This window comes from Pyrgilauda ruficollis, unplaced genomic scaffold (genome assembly GCF_017590135.1).
Source record: "Pyrgilauda ruficollis isolate IOZ18807 unplaced genomic scaffold, ASM1759013v1 scaffold31, whole genome shotgun sequence".
Taxonomy (NCBI): domain Eukaryota; kingdom Metazoa; phylum Chordata; class Aves; order Passeriformes; family Passeridae; genus Pyrgilauda; species Pyrgilauda ruficollis.
This window is the reverse complement of record NW_024524489.1, coordinates 6,513,873-6,535,991: the sequence shown is the minus strand read 5'-3', so window position 1 is coordinate 6,535,991 and position 22,119 is coordinate 6,513,873. Positions and strand designations below refer to the sequence as shown.

Below are 22,119 nucleotides of genomic sequence, written 5' to 3'. Positions count from 1 at the left end.
ACCAGTAATTAGAAAACTCAGTTTGACTTCCTTTCTATTTTCAAACAGAATACTTTTTGGCATAAAAAAGTGTATATGTTGAAAAGTTCATAAATAAAAATCCCCAGGGCACAGACATGTTAATCTTGGTCTGTTCACATTATTACAATAAAGAGCTGAGGAAAATTATGAACTATTGTATGTATCCTCTCTCTGAACATTTGCTGTTACTTGTGTACTCACAAACTGATTTCTGACTCAGATGCACCAAGAATAAATCACAGAAAGCCAACCTATACATTAAATCTTTACATTTTTCAGTCAGATATTATTTTTCAATTTTTCCACTATGAAGAAGTTATTTGTCAGACCTGTTCTTGTTTAACCTAAGTAAATACAGCAAAGTACTCAATAAAAATACAATAGATCATAAAGGAGATGGCTAGAGTGGTTTTTATTTACCAACTACTAACGAAGCATACCTTCCCTTTGGTGCCAAACTTAATCTCAACTTCCTCCAACTCATTTATAAAAGAAAACAATATGCTGCACAATTTTTGAATACTAAACCCTTTTTACTATGGAGTCCTTGCTAAAGCCCAAGCCCTGCCTCAGACAACACACACAGGCTGCTGTGTCCCAGAACAGCTTTGCTGAATTCAGCAAACTGTTTCCAAGCAAAGCAATTCAGGATCAAAAACTTGAAATGGGAAAATCCCAGGGGTAGGAAACAAAACTGTAACATTTTAGAATTCTGGTAAATAACAAAAAATACCCCACCCAAACACAACCATTCATCATGCTAAGTAAGAAATTCATTTTACATTTACTATAATTGTTTGTCCAACTACAATAACAAGAAGAACAGACAATAGAATAAATAAATCATGACTCAAAAAAGTGTTAACTGATTATTGTAGTTGTTCCCCTATCCACAAACAGATCAATAAAAAGCAAACTGCTTGTGAAAGTTGGAAGTTAGCAGTAAACCATAACCTTCAGCAAATTGCTGGCACACAACCTTGCCTCACAGCAGATCTGGATGGGAGAGTCTGGACCTCCTTTCACAGCACCTCCTTTGCCTTCCTCAGCAAAGTCAAATGTAAAATAGTTCCCACAGTTAAACTGTCATATTATTAAGATAAAGTGACAGAGAGTGACAAAAGATATCCAGTAGCTTTATAGCTCTCTAAAATATGAAACCAGTCCTGACTGCTTGATCACTTTCAGATGAATGGTTTAAAAGGTACAATAATTTAATGAGCGCACAAACTAAAGCTTATGGAGGCAAAAGTAAAAGAAAACAACAGTTGGTGAGAACACAAATATATTTTCAGGAAAAAAAAATTAAGAATTCGAAAGTTTTAAATTCTCAGTCTCTGCATGAAAATAATATGTTTCTCTCCCTGTGCCTGTTGATGTGAAAGGTATCCTTTTCCCTTCTCATGTTGATGCATGATCAAATAGAAACACACATGGCTTTGATGCAATTTCAATTTCTAAGAATACTGATTAAGAAGAATATTGGCTTTTCCTCATGCCTGGTAACAGGTTTTATTTCCAACTTCAAGTGATAATGAGTTTTCTAATTGTTTTGTTTATTATCCCTACACAAAGAACTAAGATTTTCTTACAGCTTTCAAACAGGATCCCATTTTTGAAACCTAACTTAAGCAGCCCCTTGAACTGCTGCAAGATTTAAAGGGAGGTCTCACCTCAGACATGACCCTTCCTCTTTCTAACACACATCAGTTGCCTTGATACTTTGTATTTCATTTCTATCACTAAAATACATGGGAGGAATAATGCACCTACTGATGAGCAGCTTTTCTGTCCCTCCAGAGTTACTTTTTGGTTAAAGGGCAAGAATTAAACATCAAACATCCCTAGAAGAGTAAATTATGATGTGTCATCCAACAATCCTTTTTATGGGAATCTGGTGATGATTTGAGGCATATACAAACCCAAGCTAACTACCACATTGAATCTTCCTCAACAATTTCCCTGACCTCTAGTCAAATTAGCCTTTCATAAATGACCATTACCATGTGGTAAAATTACATATAAAATAGAGCAAAGTTTTCCCACACATAGAAGTTACCACTGTCCAGGAAGTAACTGGAAATAACTCATCATCATCATCGTAGAAAGAGCAAAAAAATTACCGGGAAAACAATTTTCATATCTACCTAAGACGTGAAGGACTACAGAAGCCTAGAGAGATACCTGCTACTGCAGCCAGCATTTAATTTACATGGCAGTTAAGAGAAATCTAGATATTTTTGAATGAGCCATGTTCCTGCTGCAGCCTGCACATCCCAAAAAAAAGAAGAAAAACAGTTGAATTTTAGTTATATGAAGTCTGCAATGCTTTTTGGTAGTTGTATCTTCATGTCTTAATATACTATTCTATAAGATCCTAATTTGCAAAGATTTCCTACTTTTTATTCTCACATAATGGACTGGCTGACCAATGTGCTGTGAAAATGTTAGTGTTTGCAAGACAAGCTCAACATGTACACAACACAGTCAAATAACCATCTTCCTACTTGAAATAGGAGGAAAATTTTACACAATTCCACTTTCAAAGTGCAAAAACATTCCAGAACCAAGCTGTACTCTGTCGAAAGCTAAAGTGTGACAGATGCCTTCACAGTAATTGCCAATCAGACACTACACAGCAGCTGAAAACACAATACATCACTTTGATCTCCTGGGCCCTCAAAGTATTCACAATCAAGGAATCAGCATGAAGAACATCAAATATGCAACATTTCAAAAAACTGTCTCCGCGGAACTTAAATATGATAATGCATATTTTGTTCATATTTCATAAAGCATTTCCAATCCTTTGTTATGCATATGAACGGATAGGTTCTAGCTTGCAAAAAATAAACATGAAAGATGCTTTATATTTTAGAGACATGTACGTTTTCATCGCATAACATAGGTGAAATAATCATTTAGAAAAGCCTGAATTGCTTTGAGGGGAAGACATTATTACAGAACATGCTTAATTAAGTCCCACTGCTAATTCTGTAAAATGAATACCCCGTTGAATTAGACTGCAGGGAAATGAACCGTGCACACCAGCAACACATGCTGGAAACAAGAATGCTGAGAAAGGCTTGACTTACATTTTGCAGGTAGGTCGTATCCACAGGTAATTTTGGCCTGTCCAGTCTCACAGCCGCTCAGGCTGCGACACTCAGCAACTAAGCAGGGCCCAGCAGCTCGGTGTATGCAGCCATCCACTACAAAACAAGCCCAGAACCCAGAATTTATTAAAAGCCACTTTTTATGTTGCCTTCACTCACGGTCATAAACATTTACTGCCCATTTTTACACCCACAACCCAGACCAACTGATCTGTAAGTTGATATCTAAATATACACAATTTTTTCTTTTAACAGAATTAGTCAATGAGTTTTGCAAAAACAATGTTTAGCCAACTTCTGCTAATTAAAAAGCAAACATCCAGAAAAAGTAAAGTAGAAGTTTCAGTATTAGACATGGATCTTACTGAAGGCTCTGAGAAATTCTCATGACAAATTATGAAAATAATTTGATTCCCATCTAAATGTCAAACTCTCTTTTACAACATACCTCTGATATTTCTACAACTATGCAGGTCATTTAATGTCACCATGCTACTAATGCCTTACATAAAAATTCAAAGAAATAATGCTTATTGTTTTGAAATATGAAAAATACCAACTTCCAGAGCTTTTTTAATTTTTCCGGTTTTTTTAATTTTGCATTATCCATGCAATATTTTAGAGTTAATTAAAAAATAATTACTCAAGGTTGCAATTGCAGCTAAGTATGCAAGAAAATTCGTAGAGTGCATAGAGCTTATTACCCTCAGGAGCCAGCAGAAGAATAAAACAAGGCTGCTGGCACAGCAATTCTGCCCTCTCAACATGCAATCCAAGAAATCATTTACTGTAATTATAGCAAAAAGTTTGAGAAAAAGGATAGAAAATAATAAAGGAAGTAGTGTATGCATGAACATGTTCACTAGAGTAAAGCCCTAATTCAGCAGCAGCTATGGAGTTCAGCTAGAAGAAATAATCTTCACATAAACTATAACATCAACTCAAAAGGTAAAATCAGCTCAAGTATAAAGGCTAAACAAATACTTATAGAGCTAAGAAAGGAAGAGTTTGTATGAGCATTGCTGAAGATTTATTTCAGACTTTATTTCAGATTTAACTAGCTCAAACTTAGAGCTGTGCCCCGCAGCAGGTTTGAAGCAGTTAAACCAGAACAGGTTTGGAAAGCCAAGGGGGAATGGGTTTTTGAGAGATCCACATCACCTGGTCACAGCAGGAGCTTCCTACAGGCTCACATTTGGGCAACCCATGGCACTCAGTGTTCCCACTGCGACACAGCGAGACGGGGAAAGTCCCTCACCCTGAGATGAAACAACGCTGGAAACAACGGCTGCCCTCTCTACCTTAAGGCCATAACTGGCTTTATGAAGTGTTGAGTATTTCCCCAAGTCAGGCAGCCCCAGGTGGGGAGGCAGATAACATCTTCAAATGGATGAAACTGTCTTTGCTAAGTGTTAAAAACCTGATTGTCCTTTCTGAGGAGTTCTATACCAAAGTTCATGTTCAGGTGACACAGTGAAATTGGATAAGCAGTTCCTTGCAATATTCCATGCCCATCCTGGACACATTGTCATTGATTTTCAAAATGGTTTTTTGTAGTACTTTATATTAGCAAAAGATAACTAAAAATCATGTGATACTGCACTTTCAATGGCATTATTCTAAACTTTTCTGTTTATTGAGAAGACTATGGATGCCAAGCCACGAGCTACAAGCACATTCTCTGTCCCAAGACACCAAGGCCTCTTATTCTACCTCAGCTGAACTTTTGTTTTTACTTACCCAAAATCTCTGCTCAACAGACTCCAAGATGCTACTGCAAGAATGATATTTTGTAAAATTAAGGGGAAGAAAGAATGTTTGAAATCTATCCTGTGCTCATAATATCCAACTGAATTGTTTTAACCTGATTACTAAATGATTTTCCAAACCAAGCAGGAAAAGTAAACAAGTATGCAATGAAACCTCAAGAGTATTTTTATAAGCAGCACCACCACAATCTCTACCAACCTTAGCACTTCTTGAGACACAACATAAAAACAGCACACATGCTTAGCACTTTCTCCATGATCCTTTACAGAGGAAGAAGTCCTTAGGAATACTGGACAAGGACTCAAGTGCATGCAAGGATTCGCTTGGTGGTTGACAAATCATTTCCACCCGAGGTCCTTCCTATCCCCACCAGTTCAGCACTTTCCTTTGAGCAGTGTCTGTGCAAGGCTCAGCTGCTCTCTCAACTGCACAAACCAACCTCTTCTTCCTCAAACTCCATTCACTTTAGCCTAAGTCCAGCTCAGAGCACAGCCAAACAACAGGACCTGCAGAAGGAAACCATCGCCTCTGCCAGGGAAGTGGAAGCACAGGTTTGCCACTTTTCAACCTGTGATTCATTAGGATACCCAATATCAGCATTCTGTGTGTCAGAGCAGCTGTGATCACACGGGAGGTCTCAGCTCCCCATCTATAACCCCTCTCATGTTGGAAGGGTGCTCTTAATGCAAACACACCTATGATAAAGATGGTCTATCAGTAGTTTCCCGATTCCACATGTCTGTGTCCAACCTTCACAAGCAAAGAAGCTCCAGAAGGATGAAAGAATAATTGAAAAAAATTGAATTCTTAACAGAGAAAAATCAATTCTATCACAACCAATCCTGACATATGACAAGGAGAATGAAAGACATCTGCCAGAATGGAACAAGTAGACATGCATACTTCCCTTATAAAGGTGGCACAAGAGAAAATGATTGAATACTTCAGACAGGCTTAGATGTAAAAGTAGAAATTAGCATTTGATATACTTCAGTGACTGATGACACAGAAGAATGAAAGGGGGAAGTGGGAAGGTGGAGAACAGCACCAACAAAATCAAAACCCAAACCACACAAAACTTTCCTAACAACCTCTTTTTCCTATCATACTTCATTAAATACATGAATAGAGATGAACTCTAGTCTGTGCAGAATTTTTTATTCCATAACTCAATAACTCATGCCAGAAATACTCTATGTTTCAAATAACATATTCACTTCAGAACTATACTGAAATATAGTGCCAAATGTGAGCACTCTGCATAACACAAAGTAAGGTAATTGCAAAGGTAGAGTAGATTGACAAATCTAAATATGATTCTTCAGCCTCTGCTACAACATGTCTTATCCATATTAATTAAGAAAAAAGGAAAACATGAAACAGGCATGTACAAAATATTTATATGAGATATTCTGTTTTCTGGAGGTGTGTAGCAACTAGTAACATCAGTGTACAGCGAAACAAGAACTATTAACAGGGAACTTAGTGGAAATTACAGATAATAACAGCAACCTCAGGAGGGAAAAATTATGGTCAAAGACATTTTGTTATTCTGTAGTAATGAGGAAGAAATTTACACCATAATAATGGCATGCTGCCAAATTAATAGGAAAGTGAAAAATCCTTGATATATTGGTTTCAGATATTTCATCTGTATTTTCAATTCTCAGTTTCCTATATAGATTCTCATCTGCATTATTCCAAACAGATCTGGAAAACATTAGGCCATATCCCACTGTTCATTGTACAACTGGCTGAGAAACCCAGGCAAATCTGATTTGCCATCACATGACAGTGACAAGGAATTGTGCTTTATCACTGCTTTCTACAACCAATAAAAAAAATGTGATTTCACTTCAAAGCTTCACTCTGCCTCACAGTGTGCCTTTTTTTCTACAGGCTGCCTTCCTGTTCAAGTTCATGGAAATGACATAGATATGCTTTGGGTCATTTTCATACACAAGTGACCAGCCATTTAAGGTCTATGGGAAAGATGTGGGAAATATCCCGCAGACAAAACTGTCAGTCATAACTGAAAGAAATCCCATCTCTGATCTGCATGCTGATCAACTGACAACACTTGAAGGTACTAAAGTGAGGGCTGCTAACTATCCCCCTTGGTACTGCGCTTCTTGGAATGAGTTTCAGGCTTTAAACCAAGCTACTTCAAAGGACTTTTGAGAGCACTGAGTCCTGCCTAGGGCGACCAGTGAGGCAGCAAACACCCACGGGATGGTGAAGAACACCCTCTTCTCTTCTGCCTCCCATCCCAGCAAACTGGTACCCCACAGTCTGAGGTCCCATAAATTCTCTGAAATAGCACACAACACTTCAGCTTCTGAAAGACTGCAAAGACTTAATGCAGGTCGACCTGTCTTTTGAAAAGTGATCCTGTTACCCAGTGCCTTCATGTGTGGAGAGCCCAGAAAAACTGGGTTTCTGTATTTATTGTTTCACCATGCTTGGGTGGACAAGCACATGGAAGGGGCTTCTCAATTTTGAAGACTGACAAACATGAACAATATCTTGAGGGCTGAAAAACAACTGAAGAAACTTCAGATTCATTTCATCTCTATAGTTCAAGTTGTTCATGCTTGTATAAAGCTATTAAAAGTAGTACTCTAATTTTTTTTTTCCATGACAAATAATAGCTATTTCATTGCATGCTTCCATAAGTTTCAGGAGCCACTAGGGACAGTGCTTTGTTCTCCCAACAATTCACCAGAAACCATTAATGAAGAAAAACTATTTCCAAAGCTACTGCAGTCACTGGCATTGGTTGCACAAAGAAGTCAGCTGAAAATAATTGCTTAAAATACACAAACAAAGGTATCAAAATAAAAATCCCATGCAAAAGGACAGCATATTAACAACATTATGTTAAAAATATGTAATGTTTGACACCATCTTTCTCCCCATACACTGAAGGATGTGAACAGGTGAAATCCTTTCTTAATTTATTGTAAAACAATTGCATTTGTCCTCAAGAATTAAAGGGTTAAATTTATATAGTAAAAATAGCTAATTTATTACTGTACAATATAGAACAAATCTATTTCTTAGAGAAAATTTCTTAAAATTGCAAATGAAGCAAAAGCACAGGAAACACAGAATTAAGGGTATCATGGGATGCTGCTTAAAAAAAATAACCTCAGCAAAACTAGCCTTGCAGTGCAGATGGTAATAAAAAGGGTAAGGTAATCTAACACCACAGCAAAAAATACAAACTCCTCCAGGAATAATGAGGCCCAAATTTCTTTTGTGACCTTGTGTGCAAGGCTGAATAAAGTGAAGCTATGATGTAAACAACATATGCAGATTTATTGTGTTACATTTCAAGAATCTATATAGTCTTTTTTCCATAGTATTTCCTGTTCTCTGGTGCTTTTCCAGATTTTTCATTTCTTGTTTTCAGGAAGAAATTGATGAGATATACTTATTTAAGAAAGTCACCTGTGCTTGATATATCTCTGAAGTGGTACTGCTCTTCCACATGGCAAATATGCATAAATAAATAAATGAGTGCATAAAACCAGGATAATGTCATTGCATTAGATGCACTGCTTTGTGCACTGCAGGATCTCTGCTACACACGTCCTCCATTTTTGTGGACCTTCCAAAAATGCCCATTGCAAGGATGCGTGTGGCAACCAGAAGGAAAACAAACAAAAAGAAAAAAAAACACCACTCTCCAAAAAACCACCACTCGACCCCCAAATAACAATCAAAAAACCAACTCACAATGAAACTCAGCCTCATTCTGCTAAACCAGTGAAGTACCTCTGAAAAGTTCCTTGGAATCAACTGCTGCCAAAGTTGCAACTGTACCTCTGAGACCAATGCCACAAGGAAATAAATCCTGCCATCAAGAGACAACAGGTGATGCTCTAACAAACAAAGGTGGGGATCTTAAAAAGATTATAACACAGATGCCAGTTGACTGCTAGGAACAGCAGTTTTTATTACTGAGATGGCCTCTGTCATTGGGAAGTTTAATGAACTGGAGATTTTTAATCAATGCACTGGTTTATAGGCCTCCAACATAATTAATTTTTAAAATTCAGCAATTATACGGTATTTCCTGGCCAAAATCTCAGCATTCAAAAGCATGATCTTAAGCTTTATCCTTAAAATTCTCCATCTTAAACACAAAAAGCACAGATGAGCAATTTATTTTGAGATGGCTAGTTCCCTGAATTAGGTTCACATTTCATGACAATCTACATTCATATTTCTTAAATATTCTTACTTTCAAAAACCCTTAGTGCATGCACCTTATTTAAGATCAAAATGAGACCTGCAAGTCTTGATGCTTAAACTAGTATTACCTAATGTGTCAATCCACATTCTCTGTACAATGCCTTCTTTTCTTAAGAATCAACTTTCTGAGGCTGCACAAGGAGCCTTCTGGCAGGTAGAATTACAATTAGGGATCCTCCCAGCTCCAACCAACCATGCTGCAGAGCAATTTAATTAAAAGTAATAATAAAGCATAATAAACCATTATTCCGGTATCTACTGGAAGGAACAAAACCACTCGTGAGGTGTGAGGTGTAAACCTTATTGTAAAGTCAGACATGGGAAACTTCTATTTTTGAGTATTGTTTAGCTGAAATCCTACAAATTTAGCATTACAAACCACCAGTAATTGCCTGCCATGGTGAAAAGTATTGGGAATTAAATTTGAAAACCTACTGGTTGTTTTAAGAGAAGGTTGACCTTATCTGGATGCAGTTCACAGACAAGCGTAACAAAAGCAGCTGAAACATCCAACACAATCAATGTCCTTGCCATAAACTGGCAAAAAGCCCACATGGATAAAAAAATCAACAACAATTCAAAACAAAGCTCACTTGCCCAAAAATCTGAAAATTTAAGTGTCCTAAATTTATAGCACACAGCCAATTATTCCTACTTTGACAAAACACAAACCAACAGGAAACTTCCCAATTTTGGCAGATTTTTTATTTTAGTTAAATGTCTCAGGATACCAGAAACTCATATTAAAAATAAACAAAAAGCCCAGTTAAAGTTGTCCTGTCATGCTGGCAATGATGATTGGCAAATTCCTTCCATAAACATCTAAACAATGAAGAAAGTGCTCATCTCACACTTATGACATCATCTTTCTTAGTCTTCGAGCGCTCTGCTCCAGTTCTGTAGACGAGAGCTGTAATGTCAATAGGATTCACACTTTTGTCAGCCCACTCAAGCAGCATAAGGGCTCAGAGAAACACGGGGCTGATAAACCTGTCTGAATGTCACACTTTTGGCAAGAAAAAACAGTAGGAAAGGCTCCAATAGTGCTTTTCCAGTTTTTCCCAGTCCAAACTGCTGACATTAAGGCATGTGTGAAGGAGCCATTCACTTCCTTTTAATTGTGTTAGTGTTGAGACACCTGACATGCCACAATCTTTTCCAGATGGAAAGGAGACAGCTAAGCCCTACATACAGTGAGCACAAAAACTGCTTGTTGTTGTTTACTGAGAAGGGAAGTGGTAAGTCCGGAGAAATTCAGGCTACTCTGTGCTATTAAACCAAGCTGGGCTCCCAACTTGCTCCCCCAGCTTCCCAAAACAACTATTAAGAAGGTGCAAGTTGTTTTAGGTGGTATCACCCCGAAAAAATGGGTCTGGCCACTCTGAAATGCTTTTCTCAGCCTCCTGGGCAGCCACAGTACTTTGTTACCAGCTGGATACTGCACATATTGGAAAGACAACAAAGGTTTATCTACATTTCATTGCTAAGATGCCTACTTTGTCCTGGATTTTTACTCATGTTACTGTGCTATTATTACAGGACTCCCATTTTTCAGTAAATATCCATATTATTGCCTTTAAAATGTCTCTGAAACCCTCTTTGCCACAATGGCTATTGAAGACATCGGGCCACTACCGTCATACCAAGCTCTGTCTGGTGCACTCAACTATGGATTCTCTTTTTCCTCCTGCACAGTTCAGACACATTAACTTAAACTCAGAGAAAGGCTAAAGGAACAAGAATCTGATAATAAGATAAAAAGCATGTCTTATAGGGCACTGAAAATCAGATTTTATTTTTAAAAAGCTATTTACTGATGTTCTGATGTTGCAATAAAGAACACAGAAATGGACCAACTGGTGTGATTCACTGTCCAGCTGTCTCAGCAACCTGTGTCACTTGATGGCCAAAGAAAATGCTTAAAAGAAGAGGGCAAGATCAGAGAAAGAAATTACCAGGGCATCCACACCACTGGAAAATCACAAACATGAGTAAGATGTCTTTTCTGCATGACTATGGCCTTGCTTTTTATCTTGTGGTTTTGGCATTTTTTGGTTTGGGGTTTTTTTGTTTTTTTTTTGTGTATTTCCTAAGTGCCTCAGACTCAAATAGGTTTTTGAATTTTTATCTTCCAGTTTTATATAGTCTTCTCCTAATGCAGACAAGGACATTAATATCACAGGTTATTCTGAGAAAAGGCATTATGCTAACCTCGAAAACAGAAAGATAATAGAAAAACTTACTATAATCCTTAAGGAAGTTTTTTGTTTAGGGGCTTTTTATTCCCTCATTAACAACACATACAGACAAGTGCTTCTTCCCCATTGTCTGCTATTTTTCTTTGGATTTTTTGTAATACAAAAAATCTTCTCTATACATTTCAGCCCAAGATAGGAGACTGCAATGGCATGCTCCATTACTTATAAATGTTTCAAAAATACTAAGTGCACGGGCCGGTCAAAGCAGATGAATTGTATTAAGCCAGAATACAGATTTGCATATTTGGAGTACAGCTATTAAGCAGTCATCGTGCAGTGATTATACAAATTTATTCACTACAATCAGCCAGCAGTTGACAGGCACAGGTCAAGGATTTAGACGGAGCAGGCTATCAAGTAATAATTATAAAATGACTGTGTAAAAGAAGGAAGACTTATAACAGTGATGCATTCTCACGGCCCAAAAGGCTTTCGGCATGCCATTCCAGAGAATTTTAAAGGTACAGTGAAATTTTAAAAATAAAAAGTATAAGGTTAACCACTCTTTCCCAAGAAAATGCAAGGGGAGGTGAAATAAGACCTTCTCGACAGAGAACATGGAAGGAGGCCATTCTCGCATAGGTCTTTGTGGATTTGAAGCCTGAGGGCTTCCAAAAGGAAATACGACTTCTAATTAAATAGAACTAATCCAGACATGGGAGAGGGTGATTTTTCTCTTTAGCCATAGGGTGCACCAAGCACCAGAACACTATACATCACTGCTGGAATGAAAGAATACATTAAAGTTTCTGAGAAAGCCTGGAGAAGACGCTGAGCCGGAGCCAGACAAAGGAGGTACACTGTGCAAGGGGAATATCTCCACTTCTGAAAAATCTTTCAAAAGAAAGGTGGGCAGATGTGCCAAGAAAAAGCTTCCATGATTTACAACTTCAAATATTACATCCTCAAGAATTTTTGTGAGCAATTTGATTGTTTGCTTTTAAGAGCCATCTCTTCCCTTCCACTCTAACCCATACAGGTTTAGTTTGACCATGCAGCAGCACATGATCTTCCTGGAGGTTTCCATGATGCACCAGCTGTGAGAGAGAGGGTGAAGAAAGTACCAGAGGAAAGGTCAGTTACAGAAGCAAAGTACATTCAGTGCTGGGCATACTTCAAAAGGACTTAAAAAAACCATGGGGACTGTAGGAACTCTGAATTAGGGCAGCAGCTGGAATGTACAAAGGAGTAAGACTGAGCATCAACAAAGGAGATACTCTCTGCCTCGCAGCAAGGCTTAACAGGCTCTAGGAAAACTCCAAGTTATTTACTGAGGAGCAGCTGTTTTTCTTATTTCCTGGACCATTTTCACTTGTTCTAATTTACTTTTATTGTGAACCACTGAAGGGAGAAAACTTGGTTGAGATGCTTCTCAGTCTGCAATCACAGAAACATCCTCTCAGTTTGGAGTGCTGTTTCAAACCAGATTAATTAACAGTATTACGTATACAAAATCTGCCTTGCAATAGGTAAATCCAATTGAACGCATTACAATGTATTCTAATGGAATAAATACAAGGGAAGAAAAAGGTAAACACTAGATTAACCAGAAAATGATGTATGAACAAGGTTCTTTCAGACAGTGTTTTAACACAAGTCTGAGAAGTAATTAGCCATAAAAACAAATATTCTCAAATATTCTTTCCTTTTGTTCAGAGCCTGTGACAAATCCTATGTGCAACACAATCAAGAAAAAGACAACTTACTAGATCTTGCCAAAAGATAACTTACAAGACCTAGGACGCAATCAACATTTAGCAATGTTGAAATATCACCTTGTTCAGCCATATGCAAAAATATCACAAACTAAATACAACTTCCCCTCTAAAACCAGTATCATATCCTAATACAGACTTACACTACAAATCAAATGCAGAAGAGAAACTACTCGCACTAATGTGTCAGATTGCATTGCAAAATTGACAAATCTACAAAAAAGTATTTGATCTATATCTCAATCTATCAAAACCCACAACTTTCACACATAATTAGCTGTATCTGCAGTATAGGAGCAAGCTGCCACCATGGGACCATGCCTTCCTTTTTCACTGCTAGACAGGTTGCGTCTGATAGCAAAGTTCTGTTTCCAAGGTAAATGGAAAAGCCTTATACTAACTTAAGATGGTAAGAATTATCTTAAGAATTATCAAGTGGAAATTAGCAACAGAATAATCATGAATAAAAAGAAAAGAAATAAAAACCCTGAGTGTTTATTTATTTATTTGATGACAGAAATAAAACCAGTATAATGGCAAAGCTTGAGATAACAGTCCTTCCACATTGCCCACTGTCCTTGGGGGTTATTTGCAGTGCACTTTGGACAGAAATAATATAAAAAACCCGAGAAGGGCACAAAGCCTGATAATAGCAAGCAACCTTTAGAGTTAAATGGAAGACTGATTCCAAAAGCTGCATGGGGAGTTTCTCTGAGCTGTTTCCTGCCCAGTCCTCCACAGGGCCACACCACAATAGCTTGTTTAATCAAGTCCCACACAAGCTTTTTTAACCTACAAAAAAGGTAAACCTGTAATTAATGAACTTATTACTTATCTGAGCTGGCTGCAACCCTCTTTATGCTCCATGAGTTGTGGGAAGGGAAATTAAAGTACTAAGCACAGCTTAAATTTACAATCTAATAGTTTTCAAGTAAGAAACAAGACATCCCACACAGATGGCTATATTTACCAGTTCGGTAATTCTGGTAATTCCCTCCCAAATAACTTTATGTTTGTCCTAAAACACCATTAAAGCATAGATAAGGAACAGAAGAACTAAAGAGCTGGTTAATCTGTGTAGCATCATTATGTATTATTTAGTTTAATATCTTCTTGTAGTAAATACAAAATCATTATGTGCCATTTTCTTCAAGAGAACATTGTAGTAAATTTGGTGTTGCAACAGAACCATTAAAGTATAATAGTGTACACAGAAAAATTCTACTGATTAGCAAACAAAAATATGTAATTATAGCCACAGTGTGGGACTCAGTTGGCTGGTGTTTTATTGCATACTGTTCTGTAAGACTACTTTGCTGCCAAAAATAATGAGGAAAATACTGAGTTGCTAGTTCCAGTTGTACTAGAGTTTTTGTCTTGATTTTATTGACATTTATAAAGTGATCGTCACATGTAACAAACAAGTCACATTGGCAACACTGTGAGCTGCAGTCTGCAGTGATTAACGAGTAAACAGCATCAATTCCATAGCAACATTCCACGGACGTGGATCAATATTAACTGATTTTTTAAAGAGGTAATTCTGAACAACGCTTTGGCCAAAGCACCTCAAGTGCTCTGCAGTTTGAGCAGTATTAACAAAATAATACAAGAGCACTGAGACATGGCTTTAAAATGAAAAAGCAGCTCAACATTAGCCCATAAAAGCTGTAGTAAACACGTTCAAGTGTGCACATTTCCAATACATAAAAACACAGTTTTAAAAGAAAATACATATAATCATGAGTAGAAAGACTGAACAATATACATCCTGTGATACTTGGTATTACTCTTACGCCTCCAGATTTCATTTTCTAGCTTCCATTAAAGGGAGTAGAGGGAATGATATATATTTGATACATTATACAAAAAAAGATGGTGCCAGTTTAAAAAGCTTCCAGAGAAATTAAAATCACAAAGAGTTAATCTGTTTCTGAAAAGTTACATTGGAATGTTTACATCAGAGGCATTAAACCATAGGCAGTTCATATCTAAACTGCAGCCTGATATCATTAGAAAGGAGCAACCACTCCGATATGACAAAGTGAGAGGACAGGCAACACTGGCTGGAGGTATCGAAGCTCCAAAGACTGTATCTGTGATGAACCCTAGGAATAAATTCCTCTTCAAGTCTGGCCTCCTTTCTAGAAACATTTAGAGCACAAAATCCTTACCCATTTTTAGAAATAAAAAAAAAAAATAGTTTGTCAGTGTTGTCAAATGTAGAATAAAGTTCAACATAATTCTTAATATTAATCCACCCACTATCAGAAAGCATTCTTTTAAAAACAGCTTCACCTACTTACTTTCAAAGAAGTCAAAGGCTTGCAAAGAGCAAGTCATGAGCTGGATTATAACAAGAGACTAAGGTGAATTGGGCAAGCCATTGTCAACCGCCATCTATACAAAGAGGATATCATCTACACTTTTCTATTAAAATTTACCACTTTGGGTACATCTTCATTAACAAATACAGAGAACCAATAAGAACATACCTGTGGAGTAAAACAGCTGGTGGTGAGAACCTGTTGTATAAATACTATACACAGTTCAGGTGCCTTTTGATGGTTTTTGTTTGTTTGGGAGTTTTATTTATTTTTATTTTGAGCAAGATCTTGACTGGTTTTAGGGCTGAATGCCAGTTTTCCAGTGGAATGCATTAGGGACACATTTTCCATTCTACTTTTACCTGAAAGAAACCTAGTTCATGTGCTCCAAGGCACATGATAATGCTAAATATCCAAGTGTTTAGCCACAGGACATGGGAATTTGCTTCAAAAGCACATACTGGGCCCTAACTATGAAAAGCAAGGTGCATGCACCTTATATGGGTTTGAGTCGAAATTTATTTGAATTTTTCAGGATTTTTAGCCACGCCCGAGTTAGTGTAGCTGCAAATAAAGGGGGAAAGCCCCATTCTCATTCAAATAAAACACATCTTTACATTTTCAAAGCAGCAGTTTGGTACTGAGCCTGACAACCCATATGAATCGAAGTTCAAAAGATCAAAGTAACAACTCACATCAAACTCAAGCTCTGTATCAGCCACACACAGAAGTCAGCACAACAGGATATTCATCCCTTAAGGTTTTAGTTGTAAACAGGCACTAACAAACAACTGAGCAATGGCAGAACAAAAACATTCAGCAGCCACCCCAGGGTACAGGCATAAACAAGCCCTGTCTTACAATGACTAATACGTTCTGCTTGCAGTGGTGATGTTAAGGATGAAGTGTTGGGAACCAGCGAGACTGAGGGCAGGATAGACAAACTCTTTCAGAGCATCAAGAAGACTTAGACAAATAACCTAATCCTATGGCTCTAGTTACTTCTGATGGGAAGATGGAGAAAAGGAATCCTTCCCCGCCTTCACAATATTATACAAAACATTTTGCACAGCAAAATCCTTGTGAAAGACACATCTAAGGTCAAACCAAAAGCAACATGTGAGAATATGCTGAGGAAACATTTTACAAGACAGTCTCCAGAAGACCAATGGTTAACTTACAGTCCCACACCATAAATATCCACTGTATTCCAGTATTACCAGCATCACACTGTAAAGACAAGCTGGTCATGATCCTATGGAAAGATGGTGTCTTACACTCTGATAAATGGATGTCTTAGATTTACAAGCTTTATTATTAATGGCTTTTATTTTCAACATATATGCTTTCACAGAGTCAGAGAATAAATTAGGCTGGATTGGAGCCTTAAGGGTATGCAGTCCCACCACCTGCCCAGGGTTCCCTTCACAAAACAAATAAATGGTTGAACAAGATCAGCCTTCCATCCTTCTGAAGTGATGAAAAACTACAGAAAAAGTTGAGGAGCTGTTCCACCATCTAAAATCTGTTTATTGTTATTATTTTGACTAATTATGTTTATGCTCCAGGGTAAAACAACACCCAGCACCTACATGTTATTGAAAGTAAATGCTTTTCAATTATTAAGATGGAAGAGTGAAAGCTAAACAATGAAGAACGAAAGCTGCCTCAAAAGGCTCGTGCAAAAACAGCCCCGAGACGACACCTATCCAGTCTGGCAAGGTGCCCATTTGCGGTGATAGCAAGAACCACAAAAAAATAGGCGCAGCTAAAGTATTAAGGAGGATGAAAGGTCTAAGCTGACAGCAAATACAAACCAGATCTGAATTCTCCAGTCAGACTCTGTTTGGGGAGGCCAGGCTATTATTTGTTATCTGAGGACTGAGGTATGCACAACACAGGCAGGCGCTGCCAGCACAGGGATGAGCCCAAGGAGCCTTAATGAGGGACAGGCTGAAGCCTCGAGTCTCTCTCTGTGTAACACAGTGAGAGGCAAAAGAGAAAGTGGTGACTTTTAACACAGCCTTCAGCAGAGACCCAGGGTTCTGATTTATTTTTCTCACATCCAGATCTTCTTAATTTTTCTCTTCCTTTTCAACAACAAGGTTTTATTTATAACTAGCTCTTCTAATTAGAAGGCAAACTTCCTGATCTCTTGACCTATTGCACAATATGATTTTAATTAGTTCACACTGACATGCAAAAGCCTGGAATTTAAGTATTGCTTTGCCTGAACAAACCTATTTGCCCATTGAAATCCCTTACATAAACATCCCAACAAAAGAATTTTTAAGACATTTTTAAAATACTATTATACAAAATTCAGTGGGATAGAGTAATGTTGTAGCGTGATGTTCATGACTTTCTGAAAGACAGATTTCTCTGTTGAACTATACTTCTTTCATAATTTTTTTATAATAAATAGGATTTTTTAAAACTGAGTACCAATATATGATTTCTTCTCAATTAATGCCTTATGTGCGTGTCAGCACAGATACAGATATTACAAGAATATTTGTTTTGAACAGCTCTTTTATCAGAGAGTTTTATCTATTTTGTAAGGGAGATGGACAACAAATAGGAAAACACAGTGAGGGAAACTGAGGGTAAAATGATGGATAGTATTTCCAGTACAGTTCAAACTCTCCCTGTAGCTCCAGAAAACCCCAGATCTCCTGTCTCCCCTTCACTCACTTCACACTCAGCTCTTCCACATCTCTAACCGGGACTTCTGTGAGTTGCTGGCCACGTAAAAGTCACATGTGCTATAGCTAATCTGAAATACACCAGCCACAATTCCAACAAAACATATAATGGCAGAGTCTCCCTGGATTTCCCAGCTTAACAGAGGCTTTAACTTCTCTCTGGATGTCAGTTTTTAGAAGTGTTTTAGAAATCTACTTGTTTTGAAACTTGCACCTCTCTATCAAGCACATCTACAAATAACCCTTAGATTAAATAATGTGTTGGGAATTAATAGTAGGCAGCACAAGGAAACCAGAGTAAGAGTGTTTCAAAATCTGCAGACTGCTTATATAGGATGGGGCACGACCAAAGCACAAATTGACACTATCACTATTTCCTTTCCAGTTGGACAAGAAATCCCTGACAAAACCGTCTCGGACTTCAAGGAGTCGCAGGTCACACTACAGCAATCTGCATATCTGTGAATGAGTAAGAGAAGTCTGTGCACCTGTGGTCAGGGCACTTAGGAAATACAGGAAAGATCGTGGACGCCACAGACAGGATGACTCAGTGAGCATCAGGGCTTGAACTTCCACCTCTAGCATTTATTGGTGGAATATCGACCATCATTCCATCTGAACATTTTCTCATCTTCAGCAGATTCCCTATCAAATATGAGTTAGTGTTGCAAGTCTACCTACTTGAAAGCAACAAAATAGCTCCATGAGAGAGCATTTGAACTTTTCTTAGAGTCAGAGTTAAGCGTTGTGAAATTACTGATGTTCCCTTGATATTTTAAATAGACACCCCAGGAAAGTACAGAATAAAAAGTGACAAGAAAAAAAGTTTAGATAGCCATACTCAATCTTTCTCTTCTATTATTCATAAACCTGCAGGTTTTAAGGGAGAACGCAGTTGTTAGGGCTTCTCAGAGAAACCTCGCCTAATTAAGTTTTAATTCCAGCAAATCAAGAGGTATACTTTGTCCCTGTCAAATACAGAGACACATTTAAACACCATTTCCCAAAAAGACAACATCCCTTGGTAATTCCACAATGGATTTAGTCCAAAATTTGGCACCATCTGTTTATCATAAAAGGTCTTTGTGATTCAGGAGTCCAACCAGCCTCTTTGTCTATAAGACCTTGGCCACATCTGCCTCCAGAACTCTGTGAACAATCAAAAAATCATTGCAGAACAGCTCCAAAAGAGCCCCTTCCTTCCTCTTAAACCTCTTTCTACTTATTGGCTTCAGGCTATGCTTAAACTTAAAATGATGGAGAAGTGCTTTAATAGTAACATATTATATATATATATAACCCAGGGTTCAATGCCTTCAAACACCAAAAATCAGAGGGACTGCACAGCAGGGGGAAGGGACAAGTGCAGAGATTTGTATGTAAAGCTTTTTGGAGTGTATCAATGCTAGGATGAGCCAGAAGACCCAGTAGCCAGTGTCACTATTCTCATTTCCATGGATGAATTCCTAAATTAATCTCAAGGACAAAATAAATTGCTCCCACGATGTAATAGACAGTAAGGACAGCAATTTCTTGCAATACTCGATTCCTTAACTGAGAGGAAAGCTTTCCCCTTTGTTGTCATTGGTCTCTTTAATGGTCCTTTCTAAACATATTCTGGTCTTGAGCTTTGTGAAAGCATTAAAATCCATGTCTTGCTAAAACACACACAAAAATAATGTGTGTATGCACACAGCAATCACTACAGTCAATTAGGTATTCATGGCTCTGCTCCCATTCCTGCTGCAGTAGGTGTGACTGTTGTACTTTTTCCCCAATTCTCGTGCTCCATTTACTTACACTAGGCCAGATACTGCTTCACCACACATCAAAAACTGCTACAAAGTAAAGCAGAAATGGATTTATGTTGTACAAAACAAGGCATATTTTCTTTAAAAATTACATTGGATACAATACACAAGGCACCTCAGAATGTGAATGTGGATCACAGGAAGGTTTCTTCATAAATGAGGATTCTGGGAGCATTCTCCCCTGGATGCAGAGACACTTGGGTGGATGCACAAAGCGCCACACCAACTGCAGTGCTCCTGTCCCCTGACACAGGTATAGGAAAACAACAATTAAGCTTTTGTCAAACATATCCTTTTTTCAACAAGCAAATAAATTCTTTCTAAATACCTGTGCTGCCAATATCTCTCTCACATGTATAATTATACAGCCCTTCTTGAAGCACTACAGTCAAATGGCATTGTTAAATAACCAAATGTGTTTTCTCTATCTTACTTCTGATTATTCAACATTAGCAGATAAATTGACAGTTACTAAGCAAATGATAAATGTTATCTATTCATACAAAAAGTGCTTTACTGAATCAAAACCATTAACAATTCCCAAGAGCATAAATGTAATTCTTCTATACTACTGAAAAGAAAAGCTACCAAAAAATTAGAAAAAGATGAGATGTTATTACATTCAGGAGCATATGCAGACATTCCCCAGAAGAGGCAAGTAACAGACCTGACCTAACACAGTACAGCTTAAAAATCATTGTAAAAGGAATTTAGTGTGTGTAAGATTAGAAAACATGAAATTTGATTTCTTTTCCTTATGCCTCAGACCTTCTGTAATGCTTCTAGTCAATTTTACCAGAAGAAATACTACAAATTTTAAGTGCAAATGTACACTTGTACTTTTTTTTTTTTTTGCTACATAATATGTATCCTTTGTCAAGCACAATGATCACATTAAAGAATGGGAACATAGAGTTATTTGTGTTCAAACACTTCATCTAGCTCAGAAGATTGAGAAATAAGGCAGAAACTGAAAGGACAGATTTTGGAAACTCTTCCAGGACAAGTATTGGTAACTTAAAGGTACAATCTAGAAGATGTCCCATGTTCCCCTGCCTTTTCAAATGGTGTTACTCTGACATCTGCCAGGGAAAGGAATTGAAAATATGCTGTGAAAGGACCAGCATTGTTTTTCCACTTGGAGAAGAGCACATCTTGTGCCTGTAAGATATACCTTGCCCTTTGTATGACTTCTTGACTTAGCAACACCAGAGTTTACAAAATGGCCATCCACAACAACCAGCACAGCCACTGAGCAAAGCCTTTTCTCTTGGTTTTCCTCCATCACACTTTTCAAGCAAATGAGTGGTACGAGGCCTCAAATCGTAAAGTGAATATCCTACAAGTAAATGGTTTTCCCTAAGAAAGGGAACAGAGGTACTTCTGGTGAGTGAGACAGGAAATGTGTAAATCCCATCCCACTTTCTCATTTAGGGAGTTTAATAAAGCAGCCCTGTATTGTGGCACACCAATATATTTTGGCAGCATTTGGAGAGATAGCACCTCCTGAGCTGTGAGTACCACATTTTACTGCACCCTGTCAGGTTAGATAAACGCTGTCTGCAACTTTTACATTCCTCCTAGACAGAAGAGTTATACAATATTGCCAAGAAGCTTTAAAACCATACAGGGTAGCCCATCGCTGCTGCCAAACAATAAGATTCTATTTCTTCCTCTGTCTAAAAGGTGTTCTGGCAACTCTACAAAGATTCAAGGAAGCAGCATATTCTCCAGCTACTCTGCAACACACATTGAGACAGGGCCTTAGAGAGCCTGACTTTGGAGACTGACCTCTTACAATTTCTTAAACAATTTATAAAACAACCTTCCTATGAAACAATTTTTTTTCCAGTTTCACAGTTAGAGAACAAACATTCTTTAAAAACCAAGCTCCTTCCTCCAAAACTAGTCCTAAAGGAGTAAGATACAAAGTAAAAGGAAAGGGGGAAGTAAGAGCACACAGTAAGTATGTCAATTATTTCACCATGCTAAATATGACTGGAGAAGAGAGAAACTTCAGTTAATAGCAGGCTGATTATTCCAGTAGGGCCACTTAATAGTAATGATGGAAAGATAACACTTGTTTAACTAGTGCTTGTAAAGTACTTTACATTCCTCAGATACAAGAACTATAGA

At 37.7% G+C, this 22,119-nt stretch overlaps 1 protein-coding gene across 4 annotated transcripts in view; it reads right to left on the bottom strand.

Annotated features, from left to right (window-relative positions):
* MACROD2 (mono-ADP ribosylhydrolase 2) overlaps positions 1–22,119 on the bottom strand; it is an 842,730-nt gene that overhangs the window by 579,644 nt on the left and 240,967 nt on the right. For all 4 annotated transcript variants that reach the window (XM_041474169.1, XM_041474167.1, XM_041474166.1 and 1 more), the window contains exon 5: positions 3,117–3,233. In XM_041474169.1, coding sequence (XP_041330103.1) covers positions 3,117–3,233 — 117 coding nt within the window. The remainder of the gene's footprint in view (positions 1–3,116; positions 3,234–22,119) is intronic.